At 32.1% G+C, this 18264-nt stretch overlaps 3 protein-coding genes across 3 annotated transcripts; 1 reads left to right on the top strand and 2 right to left on the bottom strand.

Moving 5' to 3' along the window:
* Nucleotides 1-1763: 1763 nt before the first annotated feature.
* PADG_11176 (uncharacterized protein) lies at nucleotides 1764-3401 on the bottom strand (the record flags this gene model as incomplete). Its single annotated transcript, XM_010758469.1, has 3 exons — nucleotides 1764-2254; nucleotides 2363-2726; nucleotides 2787-3401. The coding sequence occupies 3 exons, from the start codon at nucleotides 3399-3401 to the stop codon at nucleotides 1764-1766; spliced, it is 1470 nt and encodes a 489-aa protein (XP_010756771.1).
* PADG_11175 (uncharacterized protein) lies at nucleotides 3402-3884 on the bottom strand (the record flags this gene model as incomplete). The annotated part of the gene is made up of 2 exons (XM_010758468.1): nucleotides 3402-3778; nucleotides 3875-3884. The coding sequence occupies 2 exons, from the start codon at nucleotides 3882-3884 to the stop codon at nucleotides 3402-3404; spliced, it is 387 nt and encodes a 128-aa protein (XP_010756770.1).
* A 10323-nt stretch (nucleotides 3885-14207) lies between these two features.
* Nucleotides 14208-15125, top strand: PADG_00955 (uncharacterized protein; the record flags this gene model as incomplete). The annotated part of the gene is made up of 2 exons (XM_010757759.1): nucleotides 14208-14306; nucleotides 14502-15125. The coding sequence occupies 2 exons, from the start codon at nucleotides 14208-14210 to the stop codon at nucleotides 15123-15125; spliced, it is 723 nt and encodes a 240-aa protein (XP_010756061.1).
* Between the last annotated feature and the right edge of the window lie 3139 nt (nucleotides 15126-18264).

The following is an 18264-nucleotide window of genomic DNA, read 5'->3' as shown; positions in this document are numbered from 1 at the left end:
AATTCGCATACCAGATCACTGCATCCCTCGCGGAACCCGGCAGGTTGGTGCATATATATATGTTCATTGGCGGGAAGCCGGGCATTTAAGAATGCTGTAACCATGTCGATCTGCAGAATGTGCCATCCTCAGGATACTGAGATCGCCATAAGTGCTCAGGAGGTGGAGGCCGATACAACTGGTGTGAATGTCTTTGAATAGTTGACACCCTTTTCTTGATAATTGCCGCAGACTACCCAGCGGGCCTTATATCAATCAATTCTACCTGCATTATTAATCTTTTTGTCGAACACCCATTGGCCATGTAGAATTGCCATATCTGGGGTCCTTTCAACTAGCCGCCATGCACCAATCTGCTTGAGGTGGTTAATCTCCTTAACACAGGCATGGAAGTAATATTTCCAATCTGCAGACGCCCGAGCCCGGGTGAGGTTCTTCGGAACTGGCAAGCCGGCGATCTCGGGGTCTGCGGGGACGTCAGTCGAATTGTCAGCGAAATCCCCCACTGAGGCCTCCCCCACTGAAGTAATATTCTCAGTGGGCATTGGAGGATCCTCCGTCTCTAAAGCGGACCCTGGGAGGGCAGTAGTGTTCCGCACCAAAAATGTCGGAATCCGCGCAGTAATCTCATAGTCTATCCACCAATTATTTGTAGGGTGTAGAAATACCAGAGGGGCAGATAGAAACTCCCCGTCCACCATGAAATCGTCTGTTGATAAATCGCGTTGGGTGGAGGGGATCGCAACCGCGGCCACGCGGGCGGCGGAAGGCAGGTTCTTGGCACCTCGCTCAGGCGGGGCCAGAGGATCCGCCAAATGGAGATCTTCTTGAAATATCACGTCTTTTGACGTGTAAAGGCGACCGTTAGAAGGATCGACCAATCTATAAGTAGTAAAGCCATCATAGCCCGTAAATATAAGCTCCTGCGATCGCGAGGCCATCTTCATATTCGGCTTGGGCACTATTTTTAAATAAGCCTTGCACCCCCATCGGCGAATCCCGCGTGCGGAGGGCAGGGCCCCGAGCCAAGCTTCATATGGAGTAACCGGCTTCGGATCCGGATCCTCTACACCGTTATAGAGCTTGGCTGACGTTGGCATAAGGTTAAGCATTTCGGTCGCCGCAATTACCGCCTCGCCCCACATCTGGGGGGGGGAGGAGGAATCTATTAATAACATTTGGGCTTTTTCGATAATCAGGCCAATGGAACGTTCGGACACACCATCTTGCTGCGGAGTGTGGGGCGGGGTTGGTTCCCATTTAATACCCTCACTCATCATATAGGCGGCTGCGGCGTTTGAATTCAACTCGCCGCGGTCAGAGTGGATAATCGCAACACCGCGATTGAGCAGATTCTTCATAAATTGGTTGAAGGTCTGTATATATTTTAGAGCCTCATTGCGGCGCTCCAATAGGAAGGTCCACTGCATTCGCATGGCATTGTCAGTGATCACCATCACGAGCTTCTTACCCGCATAAGATGGTGTATCATCTTCATTACCAAGCATTTCTCCACCCCCAAATAGGTCCACCCAGATCTTAAGACCTTTGCGGGTGGCACGGCGTAGTGGAGTGTTTTTATAACTTGCATGTTTATGCTTGGCTTTAATGCATGTGGCGCAGAATGAGAGCTTCTTCAGACTGATGATGGTGATTCCGAAACAGGGCTCCTGCGACATTTTAATTAGATTCTCCTCACCAATATGGCCCAATCGCTGGTGCCACTCGTCAATCAGTAGCTGCTTCGGCATAATGGCGGGTAGTCAGATTGGTGGGGACAAAATGAAGATATTGATATCCAGATCCTTCAGATTAATTAGCTGCTCCACATCATCACAGTTGAAAAGACCCAGTGATGCAGTGTTCAGATCATAATCTGTTGAAATCACCCTGGGCTTCAGAATCATCAAGTATGCCAGTGGTCCAAGCTCCAGATTGTTCATAATACCCCCAAACATAGAGAGGGTGTCAGATAGAACATATATATTATTGGAATTTAAATTCATGTAGAAGATGTCATTTTCTGTAGATGCTATTATCTCAAAGTAATTTCTGATGTCCATCTGCAGATCATGGTGAATATAGCCCTGGCACTTCAATAGGCCAGTGGATATGAGGTTGGCAGATAAGCCTGGCATCAAATAGACATGGTCAAATTCAATTAATCTTTCCCTGACTGGGATGGAGGTGACTCTGATCCCTTGAACCTTCAAAGTAGCCTTATTGGCCACTTGAATCATAGGGCCACTAACCTCTGTTATTCAGGAAAATCATGATTGATCACATACAATATGACATCCAGCTCTGCTATCCCATATGGTGAGTGGGTTGATGATTGATTCAGCAGAGTACACAGACACACCAATGACCTGCACTAGATTCATCATTTGAAACATCTCAGAGCTGCCATTTGCAGTTGATGAGGTCTTTTTGCCCTCACTACTCTTCTTATTATTATATTTCCCTATTCTCACTGTGTTGGTGGTCCTCCATTCTTCAGGGGCACTATCTGGATTGGCTGCCCAGCAGAGCCCGCCATGACGATGCTCGCATTCCGGGCAGATTGGGAGGTCAGAATTTGAATGTCCGCCCATTTGATAGCCTCCGCGTCCCCTGGGTCGGCCCCCACGGACCGAATTATTTTGGACGTTGCTGCTATTATTGGAACCCGCAGCCGCGTTTTCAGCCTGAGCCACGTTGGCCGAAGAATTAGCCGCCTGGGCGGCCTTCTTGGCCCCTTTGGGGGGGTTCAATCAAGAGTGTATTTCCTCCATGATCGAATGAACGTCCAACACGACAGACTTCAATTTGGACTCTTGTACCTCCTCGATTTTCTTTTGCACGTAGTTTCGCCATATATTGGGAAGTGCAGAATAGAACACGTGGAATACCACGTCATTTGGCAGTAAAATATTGAGTATTTCCAATTTCATAATAATGTCATTGAACTTATCGAAAAACGTGTGTACGTCAGTGACTTGGACACCACCCATTGATGTAAATGCCAGGACTGCTTCCCTGCAGAGCTGTGTTCTTGGGATGGAGAACTCCTCCTCAACCACGCGCCAAAGGGAATAAGCAATCCTGCCCTCATCATACTTATTAAAACGGGGCCTAATGCTGGCTGCCAATGCGTTCGAAATGAATGCGTAAAGCCAGCGATTTTTGGCCTCCCAAAAAGGAGCCCATTCGGGGTCCTCATCAGGGCTTTTGACTTGCTTGTCCTCCAATATAACCCAGCATTGAGCGTCAATTAGCTTGGCCTTCATATTCGCATGCCAGGAGAGGTAATTCGAAGATCCGACCAGAGCGTTCAGCTTGGTGGCATACTTAGTGTCCTGTTTGAACTGGCTGATCGCCTTGCCGACGCGGCTATCCGGGTCGTAGAGGTTATATTGCATTCAGGACCTCAAGTTCAGATCCCATGCCGATGGTCGACCTGCCGGCGGATTTGCGGGCATCGCGGCCCTGTCATTCTGAGCGCGGAGCCCCTCCAATTGAAGTTGAAGCTGCAGTTCTTTGCACCTCTCTTTTTGAAGTTCTAAATCAATCTTTTGATGTTTGAGATCCAATCTCCTCAGTTGCAATTCTTCGGAGTTGGTTGCCGGCGGCGGGTTAGGGGTCGCCGCAGGCGTCTCCACCCCATCTTCTGAAGGAGTCGGATCGGCATATTCGACACGACGTAGGCGGACCAGCCTCACCGTGGTAGAGGCTGTAATCAGCCCGGCTTGCCGATCAGGCGTTTCGGGGGGTCCAATATTGGAACTCTTGAACGCCCCTGGGGGGGTCAGTGAGCTCAGGCCCCTCTGGTCATTTTCAGATCAGTCAGATTGGCTGGATTGGCTCAATCGCGACCGTGAGTGAGTCATCATACGTTCTGCCATGTCGTATTAATCTTCTTTAACTATAACAGAGTAATCTTATTCAGCGAGATTCTTGCCTATAAGCTTGATTGAGCGGATTGGCGCGTTCTTGTGCGATCAGCCGCTGAAAAATTAGCGAGTTGCAGATTTTTTCACCCGCTAAGCGAATGGATTGAACACAGAAAAAAAAAATAATATAAGAGCGCGCCAAATCAATCAATTGACATAAAATAAGACAATATTATATTGAATGAAGCGAGTAGTGATTAATATACGCTATATTTGGCAAGAATTCCCCGAATTGGCAGTTATTTGCGCAAAACGGGTCTCATAACCTGTGAAGGATAGATTGCTTGATTGATTATGAAGTGATCGCTAGCTACGCGGAAGTTATAACGTAATCAATCACTCAACTGGCCAGATCACTCAACTGGCCATCTTTCCAATTTCAACCCATCATCAACAATCAAAGCTCAATTTCTCAATCACAATGAAAATTCAAGCCTCTAATCAGGAAGGAAAACTTCTTTTGATCATTAGAGCCTATGAAATCAAGCAAATTTCTAGCATTCAAGCTGCTGCTAAAGCCTATGGTATCTCTCATGCCACTCTATTCAATTGACTACATGGAGGCATTCCACGCATGAAATCCCAGTCTCAATGCCAGAAATTGACATCTACAGAAGAAGAAGCTCTAGTTCAATGGATAATCTTCATGGATGAGAGAGGCCTACCCCTCTGAATTGCAAGTATATGATATATGGCCATTGAGCTACTCAGGGCCTGTGGATCTAGCATATCCTCTAGCATTGAAGAATGCTGAGTGTGAAGATTTATTAAATGTCATTCTGAGCTGAAGACCAGGCTCACACACAGATATGATCACCAGTGAGCTCTATGTGAAGATCCAGAGATTATAAAAAGGTGATTTAGAATAGTGAATAATGTCATGAAGAAGTATGAAATTCTATCTGAGAATACATATAATTTTGATGAAGTTGACTTTCTTATGAGGGTTATTTCAACAATCTTAGTGATCACTAGGTCAGAAAGAGCTGGAAAGACATCTCTTATACAGTCAGAAAATAGAGAATGAGTGACTGTGATTGAGTCAGTCAATGCAAGAGAACAGAGTCTGTCTTCAATGATTATTCTCAAGAACAAGCTACATCAGACTTCATGATATACAAACCTGCCAGCAGATTGAGTAATTGAGATTAGTGAAAATGACTGGACCACTGATCAACTTGGTTTAATATGACTGAAAGAGGTGTTTAACAAGCATACTCAGACTTATACAGTTGAAAGTTATAGACTCTTGATTCTAAATGAGCATGAAAGTCATGCTACTGCTGAATTTGACCAATTCTGCAGAGAGAATGCTATTATAGCTCTCTATATGCCATCTCATTCTTCTCATCTGCTGCAGTCACTAGATGTGAGCTGCTTTGCCTTTCTGAAGAAGGCATATTACAAGCAGATTGAATCTGACATGAGGCTTGACATTAATCATGTGAATAAGAAGGAATTCCTAGAACTATATTCTGCTGCTAGAAAGAAGGCATTGAAGAATATGACTATTAAGAATGAATTCAGAGCCACAGACTTAGTGCCATTCAATGCAGAGGAGGTTCTTGAATGTCTATATTATCAACTATATACACCAAGTCCCTTAGACACATCTCATGAATCTCAGGCCTTCTGGATCTCAAAGACTCCCTGAAATGCTGTTCAATTGAAACACCAATTCAACAAGCTCAAGCAGTTTATCAAGCATCATATGCAAAGCCCGCCTAGTCCTACCAACTAAGCTCTAGATCAACTAGTTTGGGGGTGCCAACTAGCTATGCATGAGGGTGCTTTTTTGACTCAAGAGAACAAGGCTTTACAAGCTGTAAATGAGAAGCAGAAATGCAAGTGAGGACAAGACTGTGTTTACATAGATCAGGAAGGAATTCTGACTGGAGAAGAAGGATTAGCTAGAGCTCAGACTGCTCAGACTGCTCAGCAGATGATAGATAGAGAGGTGGAGGATTCAAATCAACCCACTAAAAAGCAAGCACTGGCACACTGCAGCAAGTGTGGGAATACTGGACATAGAGCCCCTGGATGCTTGCAGAGCTAGGATTTAATTGTATATAATTTTTTAATGGATAATTTAATATAGTGGTGGCAGAATTTAAAGATTTGTTTAATGTACAGTGGGGAGGTGGCCAGTTGAGTGATCTGGCCAGTTGAGTGATTGGTTACGTTATACGGTGCGGATTACGTAAGAAGGCGGATAGGCCTGACATATATCTATATTCATATTCATATCTATATCTATGTGGTGGCGTAGAACGGAATCCGTCCAGAGACCAACCGACCTCATAAGTCCACCGGATACAACAGGCTCCGTCCGAACATCAGCATAGCAACCACCCCACAATTACCCCACAGAAACTGCATAGCAACGGCGCTGAGGACAGGGGTAACGCGCTAAGGACAGAGGTAATGAGCTAAGAATAAGACGCTAAGGGCTATGTAAACCAGGCCTTGCCCGGGCCCGTCTTTTAGGAATCATCTTAGTATTTCGTTGATGTAGCTTACCTAGTTGGCAAATCAAACACCCGTTTACCTGCACCTAGATTGAAGCCGTGACAATCTATATCTGAATGAGCTTCTCAGTGATTATGACTATACTGAATACTTAGAACTCTTATTAAATTTTTATCTTTTTTTTCTTTATTATAAAAGCTTCTCTTGCTGTTCTTTATTAGAAATTTGAAATGCTATTTAGAAGTTTTATAATTAAAATCAATAATTTTTAAATCTTTTTTTTCTATCTAAAGCTTTTATTATCAGATTTTAAATAAAATTTTAGTAATCTATATTATTTAAGTTTGAATATATTCTCTATAAAATTAAAGTTTAAATTTAATTATATATTTTAAATCTGTAATTATTCAGCTCAGCAGCTAAATCTCTCTTAGATCTAAAAGAAATTTTTATATATTATTTAGTAATATACTTTTAATTTCTCTTATTTATCTTTATTATATACTTCTCAATCTACTCATCATGATTATTCTACTGATTGTGACCACTATAATTACTCTGATAACTCTGTTTATTATAATTTATGAATTTAAATAGATTCAACCTAATACTTTTGATTTTTTATTAGGCTCAGCGCCCGACTGAGGCCCGGCGCTTAGACTCGACGTCGGATTAGGCTCGGCGCCTGATTAGGCCTAACCCTCATCACGTGAGCATGTGACCATGCAGGTTGTTATAACCTGAGCAGGCCCCAGCACCCTCTTTTATCCCATTAAGCTTAGTATTCTGTTATATAGCAGTTAGCAATGCAGAGAGTTTCCTTCTTATGCAGCTTGCATTCACATTCTAACATAATACTAAGCTTCTCTCCTACTTTTTCTACTCAGAATTAAGTAGAATCTGCTTAACAAGAATCTAATAACATGACTGCATGCTGAGTTTAAACATAGTCAGCTCAAAACAGAAATTCATTCTTCTTAGTCATTAGAAAGATCCAGATCGGAATGATCATCTCAGACTTCCAGCTCTCTGAAAAGGTCAAGAAGAACTGATAATATGTTTTAACAAAGTCAATTGATTAAACATAAATCTTATTTAAAAAATTCAGATAGATAATCTACTCAGACAAGAATCATATCTACAATAAGTTAGTAGTAATCATTGATAGTATTTTTGACAGTAAAAAAGCATTAAGAAATATAGTCACATATCTGCAGATGGAACAGAATGATGTTGCAGTTTAGACAGCTATCAAGCAGAGTAAAATTAATAAGTTTATTGTAAAATATGATAAGCTTAGTCATATTTTAATCTGTATCATAGTCAGCAATCAAGCAACAAGTTAAGAAATCACTCTCTCAAAGAACACAAAAAGATTTGTCATAATTGATAACTTAAAATATCTCACTGATAATAAGAAGTCAAAGTTTGAGCACTGACTTTTTTAAATGAAGAACAAACTCTAAGAAAATACTAATTACTATCTTAATAAATGCATAAAAATTATATATATTGAAAATCAGACTAATGAAGATGCAGTACATCATATTAAATTATACTTAAAAAAAATCATTTTGAATATATCAGATTATAGAAAAGATATTTGAGTATCTCAAGTTAATCTATGAGAATGTTAATAAGTTGCAAAATACCAAGAATGACTATCACAAACTGATTATACATAATAATGACAATTACTATAAGTTTATTATAAACTTTTTACATCTAGTAGATAAGATTAAAATTATTAAAAAGAATTATAAGATTGACTTTAATAATAAGTTTTTTTTTAATCTTTAGAGAATAATGATAACGATTAATGCAACAACTGATATATATACTAAGTTTTAGAAAATCTATACTCTGATAACTCATACTCTTCATATGATCAATATTACTTAGAAGTTAAAAAATCTACAAAGTAATAAATCTAATATCTTAAAATAAAATACTTTATAAATCTTATATACTTAGATCTCTATCAGCTTTTTAAAGCTAATCACTATAGCAAAAAAATCTGTAAACTCTTACTCAGATATTCAGTACTACTACTATAATAGAAAAAATTATATTATCAGAAACTACTTCATAAAATAAAAGTCTCAATAGATAATTACTGAGTTCACTAAGAATGATATTATTGAAGTCTTAGTAAATTTAGAAAAAAAAAGTCTAAGAAAAGTCTTCTTCATTTCAGATTGCTCAATAGTATATAAAAGATTTAATATAAAAAATTTAATTGAAGAAAAAAGCTTTAATATATTAATTAAATTAGTTTATAATAAAATTATCACTTCTATAAATTCTTTTACTGATACTGAGATAAATAATATAAAGTTTATTAATATTTAATATGCTATAAAGTTGATAAGACTCTTCAATAGAAAGTTTTAAAACTTTTATTTAAATACTATATAAAGGAATATAATAAATCTTAGATAAGATGATAGATCATATATTGATTTTTGATCTTTAAATGAATAAATGAAAATTTTAGAATATCTCTTTACTGATAATTGATCTAAGCCAGCATCATGTTATTTTGAGATGAAAGTAGCTAACTGCATAGAATATATAACTTGAAGTTAAAAATCAATATTTCATCTAATTGAATAAGTAATATATCTCATAATAGATAGAAAAGCATTTAGAGAAAGAGTAAAAAAATATTAAATCTGATAGAAAGACTGAACAAAAGTCAATAACTTAGCTCAATAAAAAAAAAATATATCATAGATAATAAATCTAAACTTTATTGAAACTATTTTTTTATAATTATATAAGAAATAGAAACTCTATAGTCTTTATTATTAGTCTATATGAAATTGATAAATAGTTTAAAAAAAAATAAGATTTTACAAAAGCTGATATTAAATCTGATGATGAGTTAATCAATAATCTATTTAAATGATTAAATAGCTGAGAGAATTACTTCTCAAAAAAAACCTCAGATAAATTATTCTCTCTACATAAAAATATTAATCTTAAGATAGAGCTTTAGTTAAATACAGAGTTTATTAGAAATATAAGATATACATCTTTATAAAAAATAAATATAAAGAAATTAAAAGTAGTAAAAATCTATCTAAAGGTGAACTTAATAAAAGACTTCATTATAGTAAACTCAGTTCTCTACACATCTCTTATTTTAATTATCTGCAGTAAAAAAAACTATAATTCTATATTAATTTTTATAAATTAAGTATTATAATTAAATGAGTTCAGTATTTACTATCTCTGATAGATGAGTTTATAAATTAATTTAATAAAGTAAAATACTTTACAAAGCTGAACATTCAATAAAAGTTCTATTCTATTTGAATAAACTCTGAATTTAAAGACTTGATCATATTTAGAATTTACTATAAATTTTATAAATATCAGATAATTTTTTTTAATCTTATAAATATTTCTATCTATTTTTAATGATTTATTAATAATTTTTTTTTTAACTATCTAAATAAGTTCATGATAGTAGTTATGAATAATTTTTTTAATTTATAACAGAACTTTTAAAGAACGCAAGCAATAAATGAATCTAATACTAAATTGATTAAAAATAGTAGACTTGCAAGCTAGTATCTGAAAATATAAGTTTGCTGTTCAAAGAATAAAATATTTAAAATTTATTATTAATATAAAGAGAAATAGAATAGATTCTAAGAAGACTACTATTATCACAAAGTGATAGATCTCAATCACAGTTAAAGATATTTAATTATTTCTAGAATTTAACCACTTCTATCAATGATTTATAAGAAACTATAGCTGAATTACAAAATCACTATATCAGTTGATAAAAAAAACTGATTTATTTATATGAATATCAGAATATTAGTCGGTCTTTAAAAAATTAAAAAAACAGTTAATAAAAACTTTAACTTTATATTACTATAACTCTAAATATAAAATTCATATTAAGATTAATATCTCTAATAGAGTAATAACTAAGATACTAAGTTAAAGACTAAATGATAATTTTTGATATTTTATGATCTTCTACTTTAAGTTAATAAATAATTCAAAGCTCAACTATAAGATTCATAATAAAAAAATACTTATAGTTATTCAAGTATTGCAGAAGTGATGAGCTAAGTTTGAAAAACTATAATAAAAAAATAATTTAATATTCTTATTAATTATCATATAATAAAATACTTCATGATAATTAAGAAGTTGAATTTATATCAGACTTATTAAATGAAATTTCTTTCTTACTTTTACTTTGAGATTAAATACTGATTAAAGAAAAATAATATACTGATAAATATATTAAGAAAATCTAAATATATTAAAAAATAATTAAATAATTATTTATAATTTTTTTTTTTAAAATTAAAGATTTTAAATTTTTAGATTATTATTTTTTTATAAATACAAATATTATCAGTATTGAACTTTTAAAAAAGAAGAATATTGTTAAATATATTATATTTATAAATAAAATAACAATCTTACTTAACTCTTTGCAGTAGCAAGTAGAAGAGAAGAAAAGTCTCTATATAATGAAAGATAATATATTACTCTATAATAAAAAATTAATAGTGTTTATTCAGAAGAAAGAAACTCTATAGCTGTATTACTATAGAAGATTTATAATTAGATCTTAACAGCACATTTAAACAAATGAAAGATTTTAACTTTGATTCATCTCTGCTGTTGATAAATCATCTAATGAGTAGACATTCTACATTATGTATAAAACTGTCATACATGCTGAATTAGTAAGATCTCAAGAAATAAAGTCTTCAGTCTGCTAAAATTACTATCAATATCAAAACAGATATGACAGCATATTGCAATAAACTTCATGAATATGTCAAAAAGCAAAAGATACTATACAATCTATCAGTTAAGCAAGAAAATATAGTCTGTGAGCTGATTTGATTATTCATTTAATTTTACTATATCTATAATGAAGCATCAGAGTTAATTATCTCTGACTGCAATTCTCAGTTCATATTAAACTTCTGAAATGAATTTACAAAAATTCTAAATATTGTTAGGCTCAAGCGCCCGACTGAAGGCCCGGCGCACGGTTAGACTCGATGTCGGATTAGGCTCGGCGCCCGATTAGGCCTAACCCTCATCATATGACCACGTGACCATGCAGGTGCCCAGCACCCTCATTCATCTCACCAAGCTTAGTATTTTATTATATAGCAGTTAGCAATTCAGAGAGTTTCCTTCTTATGCAGCTCACATTCACATCCTAACATTTTTCATATAATTTTTTATCACATACTCTGTTAATTCATCTCTCTAATAGATAAAATACTGTCAAAAAAACTACTATATATATTATTAATCTCATGATCATTGAGTTAAAAATTGTTATTTTTATTCTTATTCTTCTAAGCTTTATTGCTATTATCAAACTGTCAAATAAATTTTAATTTCTAAAAAAATTTCAACAACAATAATTTTGATATTAGTGAAATATAGAAAAAAAATTATAAAAATCTAATAAAAAATGACTAAAATAATTAATATACTATTAAATTTAATAAATTTTATCTATTTTTTTCTTATTTTTAATATAATTATTTAAGAATAAGTATCTTTTAAACTGAGAAATAATATTATAATATAGTCATTTATAATATAAATTAAAATTGATCTGCTTTATTTTTAATCTTTTTATATTCAGTTATTTATTTATTTATTTTATATTTTCATTCTCAGTTTAATATTTTTATCATAGTTATTTAAATAAATAAATAAAAGCATTTATCTTACTTTTATATTAACTTTAGACTAAGTTAAAACAATTTAAATTATTATAAATATAAAAAAGTTAATTGAAAAATATTATTTTATTTTTTAAATACTTTATATATTCAATATTACTTTTATTAAAGTTTCTTTTATATTAGTTTAAATTATATTATTTTATACAATATTGAATAGTTTTATTTTATATTATAATAAATTATTTTATTTAAGTTAATAAAAAGATTGAATAAAAATTTATAACTATATAATTTAAGTATTAATATAATTAATTATTTATTGAATTATATTATCTACTGAATCACTTCTATTCAAATTATTTATACTTATTAAAAAAATTTTATATAGTAATTAATACTATTATAATTTTTTAAAAATATTTATATTATTTTATATTTATATAAGATAATTATCTTTATAAAAAATAATACTACTTTATTAATTAAATAAAATAATATTTTAATATATTTATAAAAAAAGAAAATTAAATATAAACTCTATATAAATAACTATTTAAATTATTATTTAAAAAATTAATAATTTATTTTTAATATATTAAAGTTATTAAATAATATATATAAATTTTTTTAATTATTTACTTATAATATTTTTTTATTTTTAAATATATATTTATATATTTTTTATATAATTATATATATTTATTTAACTTTTTATTAAATTTTTTATATAATAATATTATTAACTTTTTATTTTAATATTAAATTAAAATTAGTAAAATTAAATTCAACAATATTTATTAATTAAAAATATTAAATAATTTTTTTATATTAATATAAAGTTAATTTTTAAAATTAATATATTTTATATATAAATAAGACTTTAACTGAAATTTTCAAGTTAGAAAAAAAGTACTAATAATATAATAAAGAATAAAATCTATTTAATTTTAAAAATTATAACTAAATATAATTGTTTTTATCAATTAAAACTTAATATACTTATAAGATTTTTTAAATTACAGATTAAGTGAAGACAGAGAAGACAACTTAAAAAATAGCTCAAAAGACTTAAAAAGACAAGAAACAAGAAAACTAGAAGAACATGAAGCTCAATAGACAGTCAGAGAGGTAAAGAAGCTACAGCTTCAAGCTGAGAAGGAAGAATGAGCTCACACTTGCAAAGTGTAGATTGAGCAGTATGTCTGCATCTGCTGCAGAGTGATGTTAGAAGCAGACTTTTGCAGCAGATTCTGTCATGGCTTAGTCTAGAGTCTAGATGATATACAAGACAAAAGCTTCAATTCATCTATCTAGATAGCTGCGACGAGAATACTAAACTGGGGATTAGAATGTGGAATGAAGCTGAATATAAAGAGGTGGTTGGGGATCGGGAGGCGATCAACCTTAATCCATATTACAAGCAGCTGCGCTGTAACAGTTTCTAATCTTCTGAGCCCTATACAAGCTTTCTATCTAGGAAATAAGGTCAGCCTCAGTGTTCCTGAGCATTCAGATGCTGTTTCTACTCAGCAGTCAAAATCTAACACTTATTCAATTGATCTGCCTCCGTGCTGAATCTCTCACCATGATTACAAAATCAGACCATTCACACATCTATTTTAATGAACCACTGATTTTACATATATCTTGAGAATGCCTGTATTAATAGCTTTTAATTTAATTAATTTCTAATCTGTGGGTGAGAAGATATTTGAGTTTCTGCTGAGTGCAGCGTTTTCGATTGCGCGGCTTGTTTATTTAGCAGTACGGCTCTTTTCGTCGGCGGTCACATTGGGGTGGAGAGAGGGAATCCATCTCCTTCAATTTCAACCTACCAACAGTAACTTACTTACATTTGGTTTCCGCAAACCAGAAGTCGAGCGCTTCGTGTCAAATCAAGTTGGTGCTTGTGTTTGCATATATAGAGATTTCACTGGGCACTATCAGCATCTGGAGCCTGATGATACAAGGTAGTAACTAGCTATGCCTAGGAGGTCGAAAGGAAAAATGTTCCTCAACAATATCTTCCACCCATTGATCTTTCATCTGAATTTCACCTTCTACATATTATTTTGTTGTTCGGGCTGAGCAGCTATGGAAATAGCCGATCATGATGTCACCACTACGACATAATAACTACGAAAGCCACAATGTTCAAACAAAACCGGCAACAAACTTCAGCGACAGAAACCATTCTTCACTAAAATTCCATGTTCGTGATGTCAATATCGCCAACTGAAGTGTAGGGAGGTATCACAAAATGACAAAAGAAAGGAAAAGTGACATCGAAAACTTGAAAATAGGGAGGCGAATTCGGCGAATAAATTAACGTCATGTTCATGCCAGAGGGATCAAAAAGGTAACTTATAGAGTTCAACTTGGCAAACTCATCTGACATACAAGCAAGAGATGCTTCCAAACCAACAATGGCAAATCTAATACATACAACCAACCACTCACCTACCGTGGCGAACCCGGACCCGGACTCGGACTGGAACCCGGAGATCCTAATATCCCTCCAACCACTCCCATCCCAACACATCCTCCTCTCCAACCCCACCTTCCACGCCCAGGGCTACCGCACCCTCCGTTTCGACACAACAGGCCATGGCTCCTCTCCCAACCCGGCCCAACTCTCGAAGAATCAAACTCAACAACCCTCCAATCCCTAGCAAACGACCTCCTCCACCACCTCCTCACGGCCCTGCCCATACCAAAAATCGACTTCGCCCTCGGCGTTTCCCTCGGCGCGCCGCCACCCTCCTCTCCCTCTCAGCAACAACCTACTCATCTCAATGCCGCTCTGCGCACCCGTCCTCTCAGACCTCGACGACCCCTTCGCCGCCCGCCTCGAGCTCACACTCAAGAACACCGACGGCATCAGCATCGTGACCGAGCAGACGTTGGAGCGATGGTTTGCCGCCTCCTGGTGGCGCCGGGAGAACTGTGCAGAGATGCAGCGGATGCGCGCACTGATGCGCACGACGACATGGGAAGGGTTTATGGCGTGTTGTCAGGCGTAGAGGGATAAGTCGTTTGATTTGCGGCTGCTGTTGGCGAGGGGGGAGCTGGGACGGAGGGGGAGGGCGGTGGGGAGGGTGATGTTTGTTGTTGGGGGGATGGATGGGGTTGATGTGGATATGAAGTTGACCGGAGGAGAGGGGGGGGTGGTGGTGGAGAGGGGGGCCTTGAGATGGAACCTAGGAGAGGCGGATTGGGCGGTTATTCAGAGGTCGGGTCATTTACCGATGATAGATAATGCGGAGGAGTTTTTGAGGTTTGTTTTAGAGTTTTTAGAGGGTGAAGAGATCTACCCGTAGGTTGGCTTTTTAAATACCCATTTTTATGTCTCTATATATGTAGATCGGGTTATAAATTGATTTTTACTAGATAATTACTGCTTTGCTTTGGGAATGGCGTTTGGAATTTAAGTATGGGATTTATAAAAATGTTTTATCAAAAATACGCTGAAGTAATTGTTTTGCTTTTGGCTCAGATTTTGTTCAAATGCTCATCTTGAGTAGTTAGTTATTCAATACTGTATACTGGAACTTGTGAGCATTGGTTTTTAAGATTCAACCTGGAAAAAGTTACAGTTTGAATAGTTTAACCTAGGGCCCACGTTTTTAAAATCTTGATCAAACTCGTCATCTCATCTAAAACAAATGGTCTGTAAACTCTGCATATTTGTCACAAAACATCTCATTCAACAAAATCTGGTATTAGAATTGAACATTGTTTGAACATGGGTTTTAAAATTCAACTTGAAGCAGTTACAGTTGAATGTGCCTACTTTAAAAAAAAAATCTTAATCAACTTGTCCATCTCATCTAAAATAAAGCAGTCTACAAACTCTATACATTTATTAAAAAACAACCAAGGTTAGGGTTATAATAGGTTTAGAATTAGAGTTAGTTAAGAATAAAAGTCTGAGTATTATGAAAAAATCCACTATCATTAAAAGCATATAGAAAATGTATATGAAATACATAGTTTGAATAAAAAATTGTCACGATTTATATATGAGGTCTCTGTCAGATGAGCTTTTAACTCATTTATAATAAAAGACTTACATCATCATTTAAATGTCATATATTATTCAAGCATTGATATATCAGTTGCATAATCTATTAAAATCCTCTTCTAATAATCTGAAATTAACTAGTTACTTAAGTATGTATTAAATAAGTTATTATCTAAGTGCTAATGTACTTCATCACTAAGCAGTAAATATCACTGAGTGGTGAATTCTCTCTGAAAATCATTAAATATTTATTTTAACTATTCTCAATCTTTATTTCTTTATATTTTTTCTTCAAAATGATTTTATCTTAAAAATTTTACATGTAGCTAATTAGCCATTACTTTATATAATTTTAAAAAAAAAGCTTTAAAGATATATAAGATTTTTAAAACTACTTTATATAAATAACTTACTAATAATAAATTATACTTAGAAATATATATAAATAATCATATATTGATAAAGTTTGAAAAGAAATTTTTTTTAAATAATTACTAAATGTAGATAGATAAAACTTTTCAATTTAATTAAAATTTTTATATAAAATAATATAAATTCTACTTTAAATATATTTTTTAGATTTTATTATTATTTTTAAGTTAATTAAATATCTATATTTATTTAATATTATTTTTAATTATATATATATTATAATTATTATATATTTTATCAATGAATAAAGTAAAAAAATTTAATAATTATAAAATAATAATAAAAAATAATATAAAAAATTTATAAAAATAATATTTAACACTTCAATAAGATTAACTTTATAGTAAAATTTTATATAATATTTAAAGTTATTATTATAGCTAAATATAATGAGAAAATTATATATAATTATTTAAAAAAAATTATAAATAAGTTATAATTATTAAATATATAAAATTAAAATTTCATAAGTAGAAAATAAAGTAAAAAAAAAGAAAAAAAATATAAAAATATATTAATCTAAATTTAAATACTATTCAATAATATTATTATTATTACTTTTTATTTAAGATATATTCAGTCAGTAACTATAACATCTATCTAGTTAAACTAGATTTTAATTATTTCACTAATCTAACTAATAAATATCAATTAATCTATATAGTTATAAAGTTTTATTTTAAAATAATATAATATTTAATAATTTTTTAATAAAAGATATATATATTTATAATTCTAATTTTAATTTAGTTTCTTTTATTAAATATTTAAATATATAGTAGATAGTTTTAAAAACTATAATTTAAAAACTTTTTAATCAATTAAAGAGCTTTTATAATTTAAAAATTAAAAAAAAAATTTAATTTAATTCTAAAAATTTTTTTGTTAATATTAAATGTGTTAAAATCACCTTTTAATAAAGTTATTGCTTTAAAGCTATTACTTTAAAAATTAAAAATTGAATTAGAAGATTTGAAATTTAAATTAAAAACTATAGTAGCTATATTAAAAATAAATCTATAAATATGTATAATATATGATAGATTTATTAAAATTTATTAAATTATAAAACTTTTTAATAAAGTAGTAAAGTTTTAATTATAGAAAAATAAAATTCTATTTTAATAAATATTAAAATAAAACTATTTAATTTTTTATCTAATTAATTTACTAGCTAACTAACTAACTAATTAGTTAATATAATTTTTAAATAAGTAGATCACTTAAGCAAATAATTTATCAATTTAAAATATATTTAATTTAATTAAATTTATTTATATTAAATTCAGAATATTTTATTTTTATATGTTTAAAAATATTATAATCACTATAATATTATAAAGCTTATTAATATGATATAAACTTATATAATAGAGATTTATAAAGTTATATAACTAATTATTCAATAGATATAATAACTAAAATAACAAGATTTTAAACTTTATTTCTTGTTAAATTTTTTATATATTAAATTTAATATTTAGATATATTTTACTTTTTACTTTTCTATCTCATTTACTTTAAATATAAGAATACAGTTTATTTTAATATATTGATCAACTCAATTATAATCACTTTATTTCTAATTTTCAGATTGTAGGAAGCTTTTATCTAGCTGTTATACTCAGTACTAGTAATAATCTTTAAAATGAAACAGAGGTTCATTTACAGAGTCAATTTTATCAAAGTTGGTATATATTCTTTGACAAATCTC

Source organism: Paracoccidioides brasiliensis, assembly GCF_000150735.1.
Source record: "Paracoccidioides brasiliensis Pb18 unplaced genomic scaffold supercont2.1, whole genome shotgun sequence".
Lineage (NCBI taxonomy): Eukaryota > Fungi > Ascomycota > Eurotiomycetes > Onygenales > Ajellomycetaceae > Paracoccidioides > Paracoccidioides brasiliensis.
The sequence above is the reverse complement of the archived record's forward strand: the minus strand, read 5'-3'. Positions and strand labels throughout refer to the sequence as shown.